Source organism: Cryptomeria japonica, chromosome 9, assembly GCF_030272615.1.
Source record: "Cryptomeria japonica chromosome 9, Sugi_1.0, whole genome shotgun sequence".
Taxonomy (NCBI): Eukaryota; Viridiplantae; Streptophyta; class Pinopsida; order Cupressales; family Cupressaceae; genus Cryptomeria; species Cryptomeria japonica.
In genome coordinates, this window is record NC_081413.1 from 588,928,670 (window position 1) to 588,948,073 (window position 19,404).

Genomic DNA, 19,404 nt, shown 5'->3' on the forward strand with positions numbered 1-19,404 from the left:
GGCTATTAGGGTTGCTAAAGTGGGGGGCCTTTGGAAAGGTATAAGGATTTAGAATATTCTGCAAAGTATTTCTCATTGTCTCTTTGTAGATGATACTCTGTTATTTGGACATGCTTCGTTAGTTGAGGCAAAAGCGATTAAAAGAATAATACATAATTATGCATCATTTTTTGGTCAGAAAGTGAATGGTGATAAATCAAAGTTTTTTTCCTTAATACATCACAACTGGTTCAACATAGGTTGCAATCCTTTTGGGGATTTGGGACTCGAAATCTTCCATGTACTTACCTTGGGATTCCTTTCTTTGTTAAACAGGATAAGATTGGTTTTTGGGATAAGATTATTTCAATCATTTCTAAAAGAATTCTCTCATGGAATCATAGATGGTTAACTTTGGCAGGTAAAATTGTTCTCATCAAGTCTGTTTTGAATGTTGTTCCCATATATCTCATGTCTATTTTGAAGTCTCCAAAAGCAGCTATTGTTAGTTTACATGATACTCTTAGAGATTTTCTTTGGAACAATAATAAAGATGGCAAGAAGAAACTCCCTTTAGTTGCATGGGATAAGGTATGTTTGCCTAAGGAACTTGGGGGAACAAGAATTCGGAGTCTGGAGAATCAGAACTTAGCCTTAGGTGTTAAGTTGGTTTGGAAATTATATGACAAGCCTAGCTCCTTATGGGCATAGATTATGTTTGCCAAATATTTAAATAATGGACCGAGAGAGTACATGTTTAAAGTCTCAAATTTGCCTTCGGTTTCTATTATTTGGAATTTCCTTTTTTAAATGTAGATCAGTTATTTTGCCTCATCTCTCATGGATTGTTCATAATGGTAGAAAGGTCAGATTTTGGGATGAAGTATGGAATGGACACACACCTTTGGTGAATATTAGGGATTGGTCTCCTCTGATCACTGTTCTTTCCTCCCTTTGGGGTGTTTTTGTAGCAGATTATTTTGAAATTGTGACTAGTGGACCCCTTAAGCTAGCTAGATGGAAGTCGATGGATTTCTTAGATGTTGATCAAAGTATGAAATTAGATTTTGAGAAGATTTTGGGGGATAGAATTTTATTTCTTTCTGATTCTTGAGGATGAACTTATTTGGACAAAGAATATTTCTGGTAAGTACACTATTAAAGATGGTTACAACTCTCTTATGGTTGCTAAAGATTTATCATCTTGGCCCTATAAGTTGTTTTGGTATTCGGCTTGTCTTCCTAAAGTTGGAACCTTTGCTTGGTTGGCAGTTCAGGACAGAGTCCTTATAGGTATGAGACTAGACAGGCTTGGCATTACTGTTATTTTCCCTTGTGTCCTTTGTAACAAAAATTTGGAATCTTCTTCACACCTGTTCCTGCATTGTGATTATACTTATGAATGTTGGCAGTGGTTGTTTGAGAAGTTAAATATATCCTTTGTTATTGGTAAGGATCTCATTTCCCATTTTAGATCTTGGCCCTTTATGTTTGCCTATCTTTTTATGCATGCCTTTGGATCATATCTCCATCTATTGTGATTTGGAATGTTTGGCTAGAGAGAAACAACAAGATATTTAAAAATACAAGGTCTCCTATATTTGAGGTTCTATTAAAAATTGAGTCTTCAATCTCTGAGGTTGCTTTGTCGTTTATTTATAAGAATTTGAAAAATATTAGTTCTTTTTCGCACTGAGATAGTATAGTTACTAGAGTTTGGAAGATGCTGTCAGTTTTACCCTCTCATGGTTCAATTTTAAAAAAGAATGATGCAATAGGTAAGAGATGCTCTGCTAGATGGAAACCTCCTCCGCAGGGGCACTTTAAACTGAATTTTGATGGGGACTCTCGTGGTAACCCTGAGCCAGTTGGGGTAGGCATGGTAATTTATGATCACAATGCAAATTTTATTCAAGCAAAGTGTCATGCTATTGGTTTTAAAACTAACAATTATGCGGAATTTCATGCTTTGTCTTTTGGATTGGATATGACAATCTCTTTGGGAATTAAGGACTTAATAATTGAAGGTGATTCTATGGTGATTATTCAATGTGTATGAAAAAGAAAGCGAATTGTTGGAATTTGCAGTATATACTTGATTCCATTTACAAAAAATAGAATTGTTTGAATCTTTCTTGGTATCCTATTGTTATAGAGAAGTTAATAAGATTGCGGATTATTTGGCAAATTTAGCCATTGATAGCAATGCTAATCAGTGAGAGGTGGGTTTTGAGGAAATTCCTTCTAGGGTATGGGAAGGTTTGCAGCAATAGTTGTGTGATTTTCTTGAGTAATGTTGATGTAAAATTTTATGATGATAATTATTCCCGCTTTCCCCTTTCATTTTAAGTATTCATGTTTGTTGTCTAGAGGAGAATTCGAGGTCATGGTATTTGATACAATAGTGTTTTTCCAAAGGTTTTTGATACTTTCTTTTTTCGCAGGAAGGTTTTTTGGCTCATGGGATTTGGCATAGGGCTTTGGAAAATTTTATCTTTTTCCATTGATAGCAGATGTGGAGTCTACATTTGAAAATTATCCGATGGGTTTTTTTTGGCAAATTGTGATATGGGCTCTATGCAAAACTGATATTATATGTGTTGTGACCGCATTTTGTATGTGGTTTTGGGCGGGGTGTATAAACTGATCTATTAGATACTAAAAAAAAAATATTAATAAAAAAGTTTAGTGGAATAATCCACTTTTATTAAAAAAAATTAAAAATAATTTGTCAAAATTTAGATTATTTTTTTAGTTTCTGCCAAGAACTATAGGCAATGCACTATTCTTAACTTGTGATTAAAACTTCATTTTTGAACATTGTAATTTTTTTTACTATTCAGCAAAGTTCACATGGAAATTTTTTTATTACAATCTAATTGACTAAATACTTCAATCATATTAATAATAATTTTTTAAAATCATTATACTCTAGATAATTTAATTATAAACTAATTAATTTTTAATTATTTATTAAATAATTATTATTATATTATTCCTTAAACCCTTCAACTGTTTTCATCTCTTTTATCCCATAATCTTTTTTCTGTTCCTTACTAAATAACTGAAAATGACCTTGTTAAACCAAAATTTCAGAATGGAGTAGATTATTGAATCATTGGGGATAAAGCAAGGTAGTAGATGATCCAGTTGACAAGAACAAGAATTGCAAACCAACTTTAAAAAATGAGCCAGTGAGCCAGTTCAATGCAATCCATAGGACTTATTGATAACCGACCTCCAGGCTCCAAGCAACGTATGTTGTTTGAATAGCTCAAAGGCTGCTCAGACAAAAGATATCAACAGTTCAATATGAACTTGTTATTTTCATTCATTGTGAATGATTATTATTTATGCTTATAAATATTTGCATCAAGATGGGAATAGTCAATATAGGCATGAAGTTCGTGCAGGCATTTTACGATGTCAATGCTTTAGATCAAAACATACCTGATTTTCATGCCCTCTCAGGTGTTTTAGGTTTTCATACCCTCTCAGGTGTTTTAGGATGCTTTAGCTCAACTTAATTTACAGGCTTTTTATTATTTCATTTAAGATTTTGAAAGTTTTTTCTTTCTGTAATGTGCAGACATCAAGATTAATATATACTAATTAAGGAGTTGCAATCTTGGCCTTGACGTTATTAGTTACCTCTGTTTTGGAATGAAGATTCTCTCTATTCACAAACTTTGGAAATGGTCACAAAATAAACGCAACGCAACTCGCAAGGTGTTATTACTTACCTCTGTTTTGGAATGAAGATTCTCTCTATTTTAATTCACCTATAACAACCTTGAACACTAATACTGCTTGAATAATTTCATAAAGATTTGTAAATAAACTAGGGCGACAGCTGTGCTCCAAAATATTAAAGATTGGTCTATGTACCGTTGTAGGTTGATTAACAAAACTTATTTAACAACTAAATTTCGGAAGTCACATTAACATCAAAAGGAAATTGCATTATCCAGGAACAAAACATTGTAACACTTGATGGCTTTAACGCTTCGCCTGTTCTTGAACCTCATCTGATATCTCAAGTTGGCCATAGGGTAGAATTGTGATATCATCAAATTGTTTTGCAACTTTACACCTTTCCAGAACCTTCAAAAATTACAGAAGTGTTAGTTATAGCAAAGCCAAATAATTGTCATTTATTCCAAGTAATATGCGACTCTGCGATACATCATGTATCCACTCAATTGACTGCTGCATCAAGCAAGGTCAAGATACAATAAAGATTTAATGAAACGACACTCTGCATATTTGCTTGAGAAGTAAGGAACTTAAACATGGCAGCCATTAATACCGTATTCCTAGGAGTTTTAAATAGGGCATGAGTAAATAATGCAATTTAGATCAATGAACTACAATTGAGAAGCCTCTAAATTGCCTCTGAATTCCAGGCTGGGAGATAATAGGTAACTAACAAAGTCACAAAAGATTGTTTATATTTGAATATCGATAATATGAAGCACACTCAACTTAATGGTAAAATTCTTGTTTTAATCTCAGGCTATTGTTTCTCGTATGGGCATTTTAGTACTCTTTTAATCTCAGGTTTTTAATTCTTGTTTTGATTAGTAGTTGAGGTTTTGTCAGGCAATAGTTTGCATGTTCATATGCAGGTGGTGTTTTTTCAACATGTGCTATGTCAATAAATTTACATTTTGTAGACATTCTGCGAAACAATTCTTATGTAAAGTCTGTGTTTTAATATTCATATTTATTTATTTAGATTGTTTGATCTATTCTCATGTTTGCGCTCAAAGCTTTTTTTTTAAGTAGCCAGAGATGATGCTGGTGAAGGTTGAGGAATTGATTTATGTTTATACTTTTTATTGTTTAGAAGTTTTAAGGTCATTATAATGTACCCATTTCATGTTGATGACTGATGCTGATCATCTGGTTGATCATTCAGTTCTGCCATCGGTCACCTGTTTTTGCATGCCCTACATTCCTTGCGTTGTTTAGATAGGAAATTTTTTTAAAAAAAAAGGTTTAGTTAGAAGATTATTTTTTCTCTTTTTGATCTGCCACCGAATAATGCATGATAATACATGTCAGCAGTTCATGCAAGATTTGTTTCTTAATTAATGCTACGAATAATTCATTTTACTAGCTTGAAACCTATTTGTATCCAACCTTGACATAGTTTTTTATTAAGCTGGGAAAAAAAATGTTGTGTATCAAAGCAGTTCAGTAATATAAAGACAAAGGATTCTGCCATTGTTGAAATTTATGAATGATACATTTCTTTTTCATATCCGATAAGAGGGATCGATAAGTGATTTGGTTTTATCACTGTTTTTATTGCTGTATCTTGTTTTCTCTGCTGTCATATACATTTAATCAGCTGGTTTAAGGGTAAGGGCTGTTTACAGAAACTAGAGCATATCCTACAATGATGATATTCCATGAGAATGGTCGTAGATTGTAGTTTTACATCTGCTAGTTATTTTTAGTTCAATAGTCACCAAAGATTCATTATTTGATCCATTCTACAATATCCTTTGATCATTTCCTTTCGTGAGGTAACACTTAAATTATGAATTTATATTATATAGCTCGTGTTTTCTAACAATGGGTTTACATCTTACAAGCAGATAATTGTAATATCTAAGTTTGATTTGATCTTAATGTTTTTTTATTTCTTTCCAATTTCTATTAAGTGAGATTAGATGATGGTCATTTTGAACTTTCAAAATATGCAATGGTAGTGTCTTTGTTGGAGAGAATTTTTAGAAATAAATTATCAAAATTATAATAAGTAAGGGTTTTAAAAACAAACTATCATGCTATTTGATTAATTTGAACTTTGTCTAATCGTAATCAGCTAATCCACAAATTCATGACACAGATAGCAGCACCATAAATAACAATTTAGAAAATGATCAATAGTCCATTCTTGACAGCAATAGTTCAATTAGTGCTATTTTCAATTTGTCAAAACTTCAAGAATCAAGATCATCCTGTCAACATTTGACAGGAACTTCATAATCTTGTTATTACATTGTAAATTGTTAAATTTTTTTAGTGTTAACACTGAATTTATCATCCAAAAAATAATTACATATCATATATTGTATTTTTAATTCACTTGAATTCTATATACATTACTTCATATTTTTTTTTATTTTATAAAATCTATAAGACAAGCCATATATTTATATTTGAAAATTATACATAATTATGTAATAAAGAAAGCGTCACTCTTTAGCTCATTATTACAATAGATACACATTTAATTGAGAGGAGGCTACTATTGGGGAGCCAGACTGTAGCTGGAATCTGAGCCAACATTGAGAAAGTTTCAAAGCTTTATTATTGGATTCAGCCCACAGGCCTGAGACACAGATATTCTTATTAAGCTAGATTTAAGTGGCACTGCTGCCACTAAGAAAGAGGGGAATCCTATGAGACGCACATATTTTTATTGAGCAAGTGGCGCTGCTACCATTGAGAAAGAGGGAGATCCTGATGCTTTTAGCAGTATAAAGTGGGATTGGCAATGAGATATTGCTCCACCTGCTTGAGCACACCAGTACTGCTGGCCTTGAACTCCTCAACTTTGGCTTCATAATGGGGAACACCAGGGAGGCTATCATAGTTGCAGGAATAAGTATTAATGGATCCACCCCCTGCTTTGGGGGTGTATTTCACCTTGAAGCTTACTGAAGCCACTTTTTTCCCCAACATTCCTCCTTCTACAATGCTGTAACCTTAAACCATATTGGCCTCATCAACTAAGTCCACTTTCTCTTTCACATAGCTAAAATCCTTGTTGGCTGCAACAACAACGATTTCATATAATAACATTACTAATAGTATATCTAGCTCTTTCGATCCAAAAACATTTATCTAATAAAAAACAATATGATTCATAACTTCATCATTGAAAAACATTTATCTAATCCAAAACATTGTATTTATAATCAAAATCTTACCTGCAGTGAAATTGACCTGTCTAATGGTGCCAACTCCTCCATCACCTTGAACAAGTGTGATGCCTGATATGAGGCCTGGTGCTTGCTTTGGCAATAAGTTGTGGGAGTCCAGAGTTGCCTTCCACAGCCTTTTTGCCTCCACTGGAGACTCTGTTTCAATACTGAAACTTCCTGCTACCATCTTCTCTTATCTGAAGTTTTCTACTACAACTCCTCTTAGAAATGCCTCCTTTCTGTTGGAGTGGATTGGGATGTGGTGTATAAGAAGATGTCTGGTATATATAGTGAATAACAAGAGCTGTCCATCTTTCGTATGACGTGATTTTTGAGTCAAGGCAACTTGAAACAAGAAATGTGGCAAATCGTTTAGGCTAAAGGAATTGGATTTTCTTGGTAAAGGTTCATTGAAAGTAGACAGAAAAGAAAAGATTATGAGGGATGTCACATGTTTTGAATGTTTGTTAATGGTCACAGGCAATCCATTTCCATTTTTAATTTATTTTTCAACAGTTTTAGAAGCTTCCTGGTCCCACTCTCATTGAAATTCTTACGAAGATGTAGGTGGACAAGAAAATGGGTATCTGTATGGAGAAATGTAAGATGTATGTAGGCAAGCAAATGAATATTAGTATTGACTTTTCTGTTTTGGGATTAGGATTTATATTATAATTTGAAGTTTTTACATTCAAATCAGTAGGTTCTAATTAGATTTTAGAAATGTCGGTTTTGAAATGTGAATTTGAAAATTTCTTATGATATTGTATTAAAAATAAGTGAATGGTTGAAAATTGAATAAAAATGTTATTGATAAAGTTATGTAACAGGTTAAGTATTATCTATTTTAACAGTTCAAAGTCGATTTTGGTCAATAAAATAAGGTAAAATTTATCACAATTTAGTGTGGTTGAGGTGTAAATTGCTATTGATGTTTGACAATGATGTTTGAGAACAATAATTTTTGAGTGCCAAAAAAATCAAATCATATTTCCAAGAGATCAATTCAAGATAGCCTAAAAAAATGTTAGGATGCACAATTCTTTTTTCTAGTCTTGCTTTAATCCTTAGATTTCAACATAATAACTTTGTTGTTATAAAACTAGAAAAGTAAGTTCTAGAATTCAGTATTATCCTTACTTAATTTAGTGATAATTCGTCAAAACTTAAGTAAAGTTTTTAGTTTCTGCCAAGAAACTATAGACAATTCACTATTCTTAACTTGTGATTAAAAATTCATTTTTGAACAAACAACATTACATAATTTTCTTACATTGTAATTTTTTTTGCTATTCAGTAAAGTACATATGCAAATTTTTAAGAAAACATTATAAACTATTTTATTTTATTACAATCTAATTGACTAAATACTTAAATCATTATACTCTAGATAATTTGATTATAAACTAATTAATTTTTTATTTTTCATTAAATTATTATTTTTTTAATGGGTAGTTGTTGCTGATTTCTATTAAGATATAGGGAATTAAACCTAGCCAGAACTAGGTGCCCCCTCCCCAGACCAACAAGGCACCATAGTGCAAGACCTTTTAACAGGTCAAAACATTACCCTCTGGTTTTTGCTCCTCCCTTATCATGAGAACAAAGGAGCATATTGAAGGAAACTTCCTCAACTCTCTTGTCTCTATTCCTCTTCACCTTTGTCCATCCTTTGTCCATCCTTCCTCCTGTTCCCTAGCTTCCTGCATCTCTAACTTAGATTCTTCAATAGGGATGCGTCTAACCACCGAGCTTCTTGCACCTTCTTGATTTCTATTAGACTCCACTCAATCACCACAACTTGTCCTTGTACAGGTTGTTGCCTTCACTCCTTGAATTCTGCCCTTATCTAATATGCCCTCTCAATCCCAGTATCATCACTAGCATTTGCTAAGTCTCTGGAATCTCCTCCAGGGCTTAATGGAAGAGGAGTCCTCACGTTGAGCTGTGGCACAAGCAACATCCTTCTCCTTTGAGGCTAGAGGGGAGTCACATTGGCTGCCCTTTTCCACCACATAGTGGGCAGCAGAGACATCTTTCCACCACGTACCCTGCTTTTATGTTTTTTCTTAGTTCACAGTTTTCAGCAATGTGGTCCATCTGGAAGCAACGACACATCTAAAGGGATGCGTTCATAATCCACTGATTGCAACTAGTTTCCCTCTCCCAACTTCAGAAATAAATCAGCCGGGAATCTTTTTGTTACATCCATCTCAACTAGAATACACGAAAAATTGTATGCTGAAACCCCAGGGAACCCTCGTCCACTCCCAGAAATTTTCTCAAAGAATCCCCAATAGCTTCAAAACAAGATTCGAACCAAAATTGTAAAAGGAGGTATGGAAGTCTTATCCACATTGGAATTTTGTCTAAGGATTCCATGGTGGGATTGAAAGACAGATACCATGGTTTTGAAGGACGGATACCATGATTTCAACAACAACATGTATTTATCCTCCCAACTCCAATTGTTACTCATAAAGGACCTCCGATCCAGTTCATTGTCCAAGACAACCACAAAATGCTCTCTCACCTCGGGTAAACTTGGACATCTCCCTCAAGAATGGGGTTTCAAAATGTTGTAAGCCACTTATGTAATTCACTCATACTCAACCAAAAACCTTTGAATCTCCTAATCAGTCCCAACTTTGAAAAGTATTCCTCATTTTCTTTGACTTTCTTAACTATCTCGACCCCTGGCTGCACCGTCGGCCTTTTTGCTGCCGGAATACCTTGAAAACAAACCCTACACTTCACATTACTCTTTCCGTCCACTAGAACCCCGCCTCTATGACTTCCACCCGAAGGCAACGCCTTCTTTCTACCCCACGCCCTGACCAGAGTTCCCATAAAATCCCTTACTGGAAAAGTCGGAGTTACCTGACCCGTCTCTGCCGAAATCTCTACCGAAGCCTCCATTTGATGTCACCGCCTTCGCAAAAGATTTAATTTAGACAATGACAACCTTGAACACTGGGGCGACAGCTATGTTCCCAAATGTTAAAGATTGGTCCATGTACCCTTTTATGTTGATTAACAAAACTTATTTAACAACTAAATTTCAGAAGTCACATAAACATCAAAAGGAACTTGCATCATCAACGAACAAAACATTTGTAACACTTGATGGCTTTAACGCTTCGCCTGTTCTTGAACTTCCATCTGATATCTCAAGTTTCAAATAGGGCATGCGTAAAGAATGCAATTTAGATTAATGACCTACAATCGAGAAGCCTCTGAATTCCAGGCTGGGAGATAACAGGTAACTGACCAAGTCACAAAAGATTGTTTAGATTTGAATATCCACAATATGAAGCACACTCAACTTAGTGGTAAAGTTCTTGTCTTAATCTCAGGCTATTATTTCTTGTATGGGTATTTTAATACCCTTTTAATCTCAAGCTTTTAATTCTTGTTTTAATCAGTAATTGAGGTTTTATCTGGCAATAGTTTACATGTTCACATGCAGTTGTTGTTTTTCAACATGTGCTATGTCAATAAAGTTACATTTTGTAGATATTCTGTGAAATAATTCTTATGTAAAGTCTGTGTTTTCACATTTATATATATTTATTTAGATTGTTTGTCCATGCTCATGTTTGCGCTCAAAGCAGATAATGCTGGTGAAGGTTGAGGAATTGAGTTATGTATATACATTTTATTGTTTTAGAAATTTTAAGGTCTCTATAATATACCCATTTCATGTTGATGACTGATGCTCATCATTTGGTTGATCATTCTGTTCTGTCATCGGCTTAAGTTTAGTTAGAAGATTATGTTTTCTCTTTTTAATCTGCCACCGAATAATGCATGACGATACATGTTGCACCTCATGCAAGATTTGTTTCTTAATTTATGCTACGAACAATTCATTTTACTACTTGAAATCTATTTGTATCCAAGCTTGACATAGTTTTTGATTAAGCTGGAGTAAAAAATCTTGTGTATCAAAGTAGTTCGGTAATAGAAAGACATAATTCTGCCATTGTTGAAATTTTTGAAGGATCAATTTCTTTTTCATGTCCTATAAGAGGGATGAATATGTGACTTGGTTTTATCACTGTTCTTATTGCTGTTATCTTTTTTTCTCTGCTGTCATATACATTCAATCAGCTGGTTTAAGGGTAAGAGCATATCCTACAATGATGATATTCCATGAGAATGGTCGTGGATTGTAGTTTTACATCTGCTAGTTATTTTTAGTTTAAAGGTCACCAAAGATTTATTATTTGATCCACTCTGCAAATCCTTTGATCATTTCCTTTCGTGAGGTAACACTTAAATTATGAATTTCTATTATATAGCTCATGTTTTCTAACAATGGTTTTACATCTTGCAAGCAGATAATTGTATTCTTTTTTTAATTGAAACAATGCAAGTTAATTATTATTTTTTTTTTGATAAAAGTGAATGAACCACTGAAATTATATTAATTTATATATATATATATATATATATATATATTTTGCATGGTGTCTGGTTCAATGAGCACTGAAGGGAAAGAACCAGTAAGAAAACCCTTCAGTATGGCTCAAAAGAACAGAAGCCTATCTACCCATTACAATAGCCCAAAGGTAGTCCACAAAAAGCCCCAGAATACATCACCAATCGAATTAGCTATAAAGGAAGCTTGAGAGAAGCTTGTAGGAACCAGTGAAGATGATAACATCCCAAAAAAGAAGCCACCATATCCTGAACAAAAAACAGTGCCAACACCCAAGGAGTCATCTGACTATGTCCCACATCTAACCAAGGCCCTGCAGATAACAAAACACAAAGCCAGAAGGGAACCAAGTAAAAGCAATCCTGTCAGCATGAGAATGGTTAGCAAACAAATGCCCATCCATATAAAGAGTAGAGAAGGATGAAGAAAACCCTCAGGGATGAGAATGAGGCCAATCCACAAAATAGTCCATAGTAAAAGCCATAGTTAATTTATTTTTTAAAGAGACACTAACAATAACAATTTCAGCTGTTAAAAACAAAAGAAAAAATATCCAAGTTTAATTTGATCTTAATGTTTTTTTTTTCTTTCCAATTTCCATTCAAGTGAGATTAGATGATGGTCATTTTGAACTTTCAAAATATGTAACCGTAGTGTCTTTGTTGAAGAAGATTTTCAGAAATAAATTATCAAAATTATAATAAGGGTTCCAAAAACAAGCTATCATGTTATTTGGTTAATTTGAACTTTGTCTAATTGTTATCAATTAATTCACAAATTCATGGTAAAGATAGCAGCATCATAAATAACAATTTAGAAAATGATCAATAGTTCATTCTTACAACAATAATTCAATTAAATTAGTGCTATTTTCAATTTGTCAAAACTTCAAGAAAAAAAATCATCCTGTCAGCATTTGACAGGAACTTCATAACCTTGTTATTACATTATAAATTGTTAAATTTTTTATGTGCTTGAGATTTGAGGTAGCGTCTGCCGAGCTCTTGGTTGAAGTAGAAGGATCTGAATCCAAAAGACCAACAATACTTCCGTCCTTTGCATGAGATCCAGGAAAAACATTTGCACCAAAACCCTTAGCACCGGTGGAGCCATCACAGTAGATAGCCCAGCAATACATTAGGCCGAATCTGAAGAAGCCTTGTCCTAGATTGATTGGAAGAAACATCGCACCCCAGGGAAATCTGAGAAGAAGATTTCATGGAATGCACATAATGTTGACAGTGTAGAGACATCCCAGTAGGGTTACAGCATAGGTGCAACTTCTTTGCAAATATTTTTGCCTCTTCTGGCTGTCTTTTTTCTTGGTGTGTTCAAATCGTTTCCCTGAATCTTTCAACAACGGCGATAGCAGAAGATTTACAACTTGTTTTCCATTTCTTCTTGTCATCAGAAAGATTTGACTTTTATAGAGGAGGTGCGAGTGTTCGAGAGGAGCGCTCACCATGCAGTCGTGTAGGTGCTGGGGAGATGAGGCAGTGGTAGATCCGCCTCCTCCCAAAGATCCGTTTGGCAGGCATGCAGGACACACTCCGCAGTGGGTTTTCCGTGGAGGAAAATGGGTTGATGCCCTAGTTTCGCCTGCTTGCAATGGCCGGGGAATCATATCTGAGTTTCCTTCCTCTGTGTATTTAAAAGGGTTTTTTCAGCAAAATGGAAATTGGGGTAAAAATTTGAGAAATTGGCAGAAGAATGGCCAAAAGCAGTTTCATCATGCTAGGGTTTTTGTTAATAAGGCTCGGCTTGGCCTGCCGAGAGACTTTGCTAATTCATAGCCATTAAAAAAGAGCTCGGAAGGTCAAGATCCGAATGTTGTTTTTCCCTCACAAGCCTGCTTCATCCTTGGTTCTGTTAATTGATGCCTCAGATGTTACTTTAGGAAATAAGGCGCATGATCTTTGAGCTTTGGCAGTTGTTATCGAAGTTTGGGGTGACTCTCTTCCTTTGTCTAAGCTCCATTATAAAATACATGCACATTGGTATGGCACTTTATATTTCCATGTTCTCTCTGCAAGTTCGTTCATTGTTATTTTTGATTCTACATATGCTAGAGATAAGGCATTGTGTGTTCCTTTTTTTTGGCTTGGAAAAAATCTGATCTTTGTAGAAACTTGGAAGCCCTTCCTCGCTTCCTCTAGGGTTGGTCCAAAACAAGTCCCCACCTGGTTTAAACTTCCTTTGCTGCCATCAGAATTTGTTGAATCTGATATTTTAACTAAGATCGGGGATTCTTTTGGCAAATTTTTGTTGTCTCATTTGACATTTGAGGATGGGGTAGTGATGGTAAAAATTTGTGTTTTAATTTCACCTAAACTTTCTTCGCCGAAGTTTTGTAATATTTGGTCTCCTTTTGGTCTTTGGCGTCAAAATTTGTTAAAAGATTCTGGGAATTTTGGGTGTTCTTTGGTGACTATGGACTCTCCTCTGTTTTTTCACATGAAAACCATACAATTTGGCTCAGGTTTTATTGATTCCTCTTTTGATAGGGATGCAAAGTTGTTTGTTTGGAGTAAGAACCATTTAGATATATCTGCTACTAATTTACCTCCCCCTAAAAAGGCTATGTTCATGCCTAAAGCTTCGACAGAGGCTTCTCTGCGTTTTATTCCTCCCCTGAGGACTGGGTGTGTGAAGGGTTCTTTTTTGAATAATTCTAATGTTGCTAATGATGCTTTACCTATGGGAAAGTCTTTTGTTGAGCTTGGGAAAGTTTTAGGGTCTGAGATACAATTTCCTGAAGGGCTGAATACCTCAGAACATCCTGGGGATGTTGATGTTGTCCCAAATGAGCAGCTTATTGCTCAGGTGAAAGATATTGCTAATACAAATAAGGTCTCTCTCAATTCTGATCTTGCCAATAAAGTGATCTCTTCAATCTCAATTGATTTGGGTACTTTGGAAAATGACTTGGTTGCTTTTCCTACTACAAACTCCTTTGATGTTCTTAATCTGGATAAAACCATAGTGACATTAGATCCTGGGCCATCTTCGGCTCACATTCTTTTGGATAAGGTAGAGGGTCAGGTGGCTTCGGCTCTAGAGAATAGATTTCCTCTAGACACATCTTTGGGCAATGCTGGTCTTCCTATAGTACAAACCCCTCTTTCTCCCACATTGTCAACTCCTGGGAAAAGAGGCCATAAACCCAAATCTGTTAAAACTAATCTTGAAATTGATGCGGGAATTCAGTCAACTCTTCTTTCCTCTTTGGAAACTTCTAGAAAGAAGAGATCCAAAAAACCCTTTAGTCCACCAGTCACAAGAGGCTTGGCGACTAAGCATAGTCTTCACAAGACCTTTTTGGCAAGTAAGGTTTCTCCAGTTTCTTTGGAAATCTCGAGGGGAGCAGATGCCTCCCCTCAGGGCCAATGAGGATTTTATCCTGGAATGTTAGGGGCTTAAATGCCCCTAACAAGCAATGCTTGATTAAGTCACAATTGGACTTAATGAAGTGTGATGTGTTCATGATTCAAGAAACTAAGTTAAATCTCTCTTCGGCTGATAGGTTATTCTCTTCTTGGAAAGCATGGAATTTTAGTGCTTCTCCCTCTTCTGGTGCTTCTGGGGGTCTTGCGTTTCTTTGGAAAGATTCTAGTGTTCATTTCGCATTAATTGTTTCTTCATCTAATTGGATGCTTGGTCTGGTCAAAAGTAGGATATCTAACTTATAATTTTGGATCTTTAATGTTTATGGGCCATCTGGGGTTTTAGAAAAAAGAAACCTTTGGAAATTTTTGGCTTCCCTTGCTGCCCTGCTGTGCAATGTTTTTCTAATTTTTTGGGGGGATTTTAATGCAATTACTAGTTTGAATGAAAAGGTTGGGGGAATCATCCCTAACAAGCATTCTATGTCAGATTTTTGTTTCTTCATTCAGTCTTTAAATTTGGTTGATTGTAAACCACTTAATGGGATATTTACATGGACCAACATGCATAGGGACTTTTGCCAAATTGCTGAGAGATTAGATCGTTTTCTGGTTTCAGAAAATTGGTTCAGTTTGGCATAGGACTTTGTTTCCTCAGTTCTCCCCTTTAATGGCTCTGATCATCTTCCTATTCAGTTTACTATTTTTGAGGACAAGGCTCCGCGGAAGTTACCCTTTAAGTTTGAGCCAATGTGGTTTCGGGATCAATCTTTCCTACCTTCATTAAAGCAATGGTGGTGTTCTGCTCCATTCTTTCCTAGATCCCGGATGTTTCAGCTTGTTAAGAAGATGAGTTTCTTAAAACATAAGATTAAGGTGTGGAATGTATCGCATTTCAAGAACATTTTCAAGGAAAAGGCTAGAATTCAGGAAGAAATTGAACAAATTAATAAGACCATTATGGCTTTAGGAATGTCCTCTCTTTTGTATGATAGGTTGAAGTTGTTGAACTTTCAAATTTCTGAGACTTTGGCTAGGGAAGAATCTTATTGGAGGCAGAAGTCTAGAGATCTTTGGCTTTTCGATGGGGATAGAAATACTAAGTTTTTCCATTCCTCGACCAAGCTCAAGAGGCAACGTAATCGAATTTCCTGCATCACTGACTCTAATGGAAACAACTTGGTAGATGAGGAAGAGATTGCTTTCGAAGCTATTAGGTTCTTTAAGTCACTTCTTACAGCGGACCTAGTTGCGTTAGATAATGAGATTGTGCAATCGATCCCCTCTTTAGTTTCTCAAGAAGATAATAAGAAGCTTATGGCTCCCTTTACTCTGGCTGAACTGAAAGAGATAGTCTTCTCCATGCATCCAGAGAAGGCCTTGGGTCCGGATGGGTTTATGACACTATTCTTTCAAAAGTGTTGGGAGTTTATAGGGAATGATGTATTGCTAGCCTTGGAGGAATCTAGAAGAAATAGGTCTATTCTTAGAGAGCTTAATACTACTCTTATTGCTATCATTCTGAAGGTGGATAATCCTACTTCATTCTTGGATTTTCGTCCGATTGCCTTGTGTACTACTTTATATAAAATCTTTACTAAGGCAATTTCAGTTAGGTTATCTAGGCAACTCCCTCGAATTGTCTCCCTAGAATAGGGAGGATTTGTTCCTGGTTGGGAAACATCTGAAGGTGCAATTGTAGCTCACGAAGTTCTGCACTCCATTTCTCAACAAAAGGTTCTGGCTATGATACTTAAGCTAGACATGCTGAAGGCTTATGATCGGGTCAATTGGTAGGTTCTCAGGGTTGTTTTATATCATCTAGGCTTTTCGCGCTGCTGGGTTAAGTGGGTGTTTTCTTGTATATTTTTTGCTCACTTTTCAATTTTGATTAATGGTTCCCCGTCAGGGTTTTTTGCTTCCTCTCAAGGACTTAGGCAAGGGGATGCTTTGTCTCATTTTCTATTTATCCTTTTGGCAAAAGCATTAAGTAGGGCCATCTCTAGTGCTACAGCTTCTGGTTTGTGGTCAGGTATTAGAATAGATGGCCTCCCTTCTCCGCAATCTCATTGCTTGTTTGTGGATGATACACTTTTGTTTGGGGCAGCCTCTCTAAGAGAGGCTCGTGTTATTAAGAAAATTATCTATGATTATGCAGCTTTTTCTGGACAAAGTGTTAATAATCATAAATCCAAAATCTTTTTTGTGAATGCCTCCCCTCTAGTTCAAAATAGACTCGTCCACTTTTGGAGTTTTCAAGTTGGGACCCTTCCATGTGTATACCTGGGCATTCCTTTTTTTCCAAGGTCGAATAAGGCTTCCTTTTGGAACAAAATTGTTATTCAATATCCTCCTGAATCTCTTCCTGGAATCATAAGTGGCTGACGATGGCTAGTAAAATTCTTTTAATTAAGTCAGCTTTGAATGCCATCCCCACATATTTGATGTCTGTTTTGCAAGCTCCCCCCCAAGTTATTAAGAACATTAGGGTCTCCCTTAGGACCTTTCTTTGGAATGATAACTTGGGTGATAAGCCGAGAATTCCTCTCTTGGCTTGGGACAAAATTTGTCATCCCAAAGAGCTGGGGGGTGCGGGCATTTATAATTTAGCTGCTTAGAATAAAGCTTTGGAGGCAAAATTGGTTTGGAAATTATATGCTGACCCTCATAGTAAATGGGCTGCCATCATGTTTGTGAAGTATTTAAGGGGTGCTTTTAGAAAAAAGATTTTTACTGCTTCATCTCTTCTAAAAGGTTTGGCTTTTTGGAATTTTTTGGTTTCATGTAGGATGGTTATTTTACCACATCTATCCTGGGTTGTCAATAATGGGAAGAAAGTCCGGTTTTGGGATGAAGTCTGGAATGGGTACTCTGCCCTTTCAGCTATCTGAGACTGGTCCCCTTTGCCTGGTATTCTATTAGAATTTCAGGGGGCCTTTTGTTGCCAATTATTTTGACATTGTCTCCTTTGGTCCTTGTGTGATTACAAAATGGAAGATTATCCCTCCCTTGTCGGTTGATATTAATCTTATTCTAACTTTTGTGGAAGAACTTCACAAAAGACCCCTTGTTTTCCAAAATAAAGAGGACTCCTTGGTTTGGATTAAGAGTGCTGCTGGTTCTTATTCAGTTAAAGAAGGTTATAATTCTTTAGTTCAGACTTCTCCATCCCCTTGCTGGCCTACTAAGCTTTTTTGGCACCCAGCTTGTCTTCCTAAAGCAGGGTCGTTTGCTTGGTTGGCAGTCCAAGATAAGGTTCTCACCGGAATGCACTTGGACAGACTTGGGATTATGGCTGTATTTCCTTGTGTTTTTTGTGGTCATTGTATGGAATCCATGGATCATATTTTCTTGTTTTGTCCATTTGCTTCTGAGTGCTGGTATTGGCTATTTGGAATGCTTGGTTGGTCTTCTGCGATAGGTCCCAATCTTCTTTCGCATTTCATGGCCTGGCCCTTGTTGTTTTCCTCATCGTTTTATTCATCCCTTTGGGTTGTGGCCCCATCATTGGTAATTTGGAATATTTGGCCTGTAAGAAATTCTAGAATTTTTAATCATAAAAATACCACTTTCTCTGAAGTAATTGGTAATATTCAAACCTCCATCAGTGAGGTTCTTCTTTCGTTCATTCATAAAAACTTAGATCATCTCAGTTCTTTCTCTCATTGGGATAATCAGGTTACTTGGAAATGGTCCGCACTTCGTCTGTTGCCTTCCCATGGGACTGTATCAGGAGGTCTATCTTCTTTGGTTAAACAAAAATTGGTTAGATGGACTCCCCCTCCATTCCCTTCATTCAAACTTCAGTTTGATGGAGCCTCAAAGGGGAATCCGGGAAAGTCTGGTATTGGAGTAGTTATTTTTTATCATTCTTCAAAAGTCATCAAAGCTGTGGGTAAACAAATTGGACATCGTACCAACAACATGATTGAGTTTCAGGCTTTATCCTTTGGGCTTGATATTAAACATTAAAGACATTGTTATTGAAGGCGATTCCATGGTCGTGTTTCAAGTGGTTGTAGCCAAGAAATGTCTATCTTGGCATCTTCAATATTTCTTAGATCACATTCTTCAACAGTTAAAATGCTTTTCCACTTTTTCTATTTCGCATTGTTTTAGGGAGATCAATGTCATTGCGGATTTTTTAGCAAATAAGGTTGTTGTGGAGGGTGTCAATTTCCTTGAGGTCTCTCCCTCGGACATTCCTGCATCTTGCATGAAGATGCTTTCTTTATAGGTGGTCCTACTTCTTGAAATCCTACTTCACTATCTATGCTTCGTTAGTATATGTAGTAAAGATGTTGGCTTTATGACAATTTTGTGCTATTGATATCTTATGTTAGATTTCATTCATGGGGTAGGAAATTGGTTGGGTTTCTTCTACTGGTCTGGTTAAGCACTTGTTTTTTCCTCTTCTCTTCATTTGGTATCTTGGTCTATCAGTGATTCAGGTAGTTGTTCTAATGATTGGGGATATTATGCTATTCATTGGCTTTATCATTGTGTGATCATCCTCATATTAGCAAGTTTCTTTCATGATGTGATAATTATGACATGGTGATCCCGTTCTCAATTATATCGATTGTTGGTGGGCATTTATGGCTATCATTCGATCTTTGTCTTGCTTTTCACTCTAACATCATGTTCTGTTTTCTAT

The 19,404-nt window shown here is 35.8% G+C and overlaps 1 protein-coding gene across 1 annotated transcript; it reads right to left on the reverse strand.

Annotated features, from left to right (window-relative positions):
• Window positions 1–6,193: 6,193 nt before the first annotated feature.
• LOC131071812 (pathogenesis-related protein 1-like) lies at window positions 6,194–7,164 on the reverse strand. The gene is made up of 2 exons (XM_058007773.2): window positions 6,927–7,164; window positions 6,194–6,767 (listed from the first exon to the last, which is right to left on the reverse strand). The coding sequence occupies exons 1-2, from the start codon at window positions 7,105–7,107 to the stop codon at window positions 6,703–6,705; spliced, it is 246 nt and encodes an 81-aa protein (XP_057863756.1). The 5' UTR covers window positions 7,108–7,164; the 3' UTR covers window positions 6,194–6,702.
• Window positions 7,165–19,404: the final 12,240 nt, after the last annotated feature.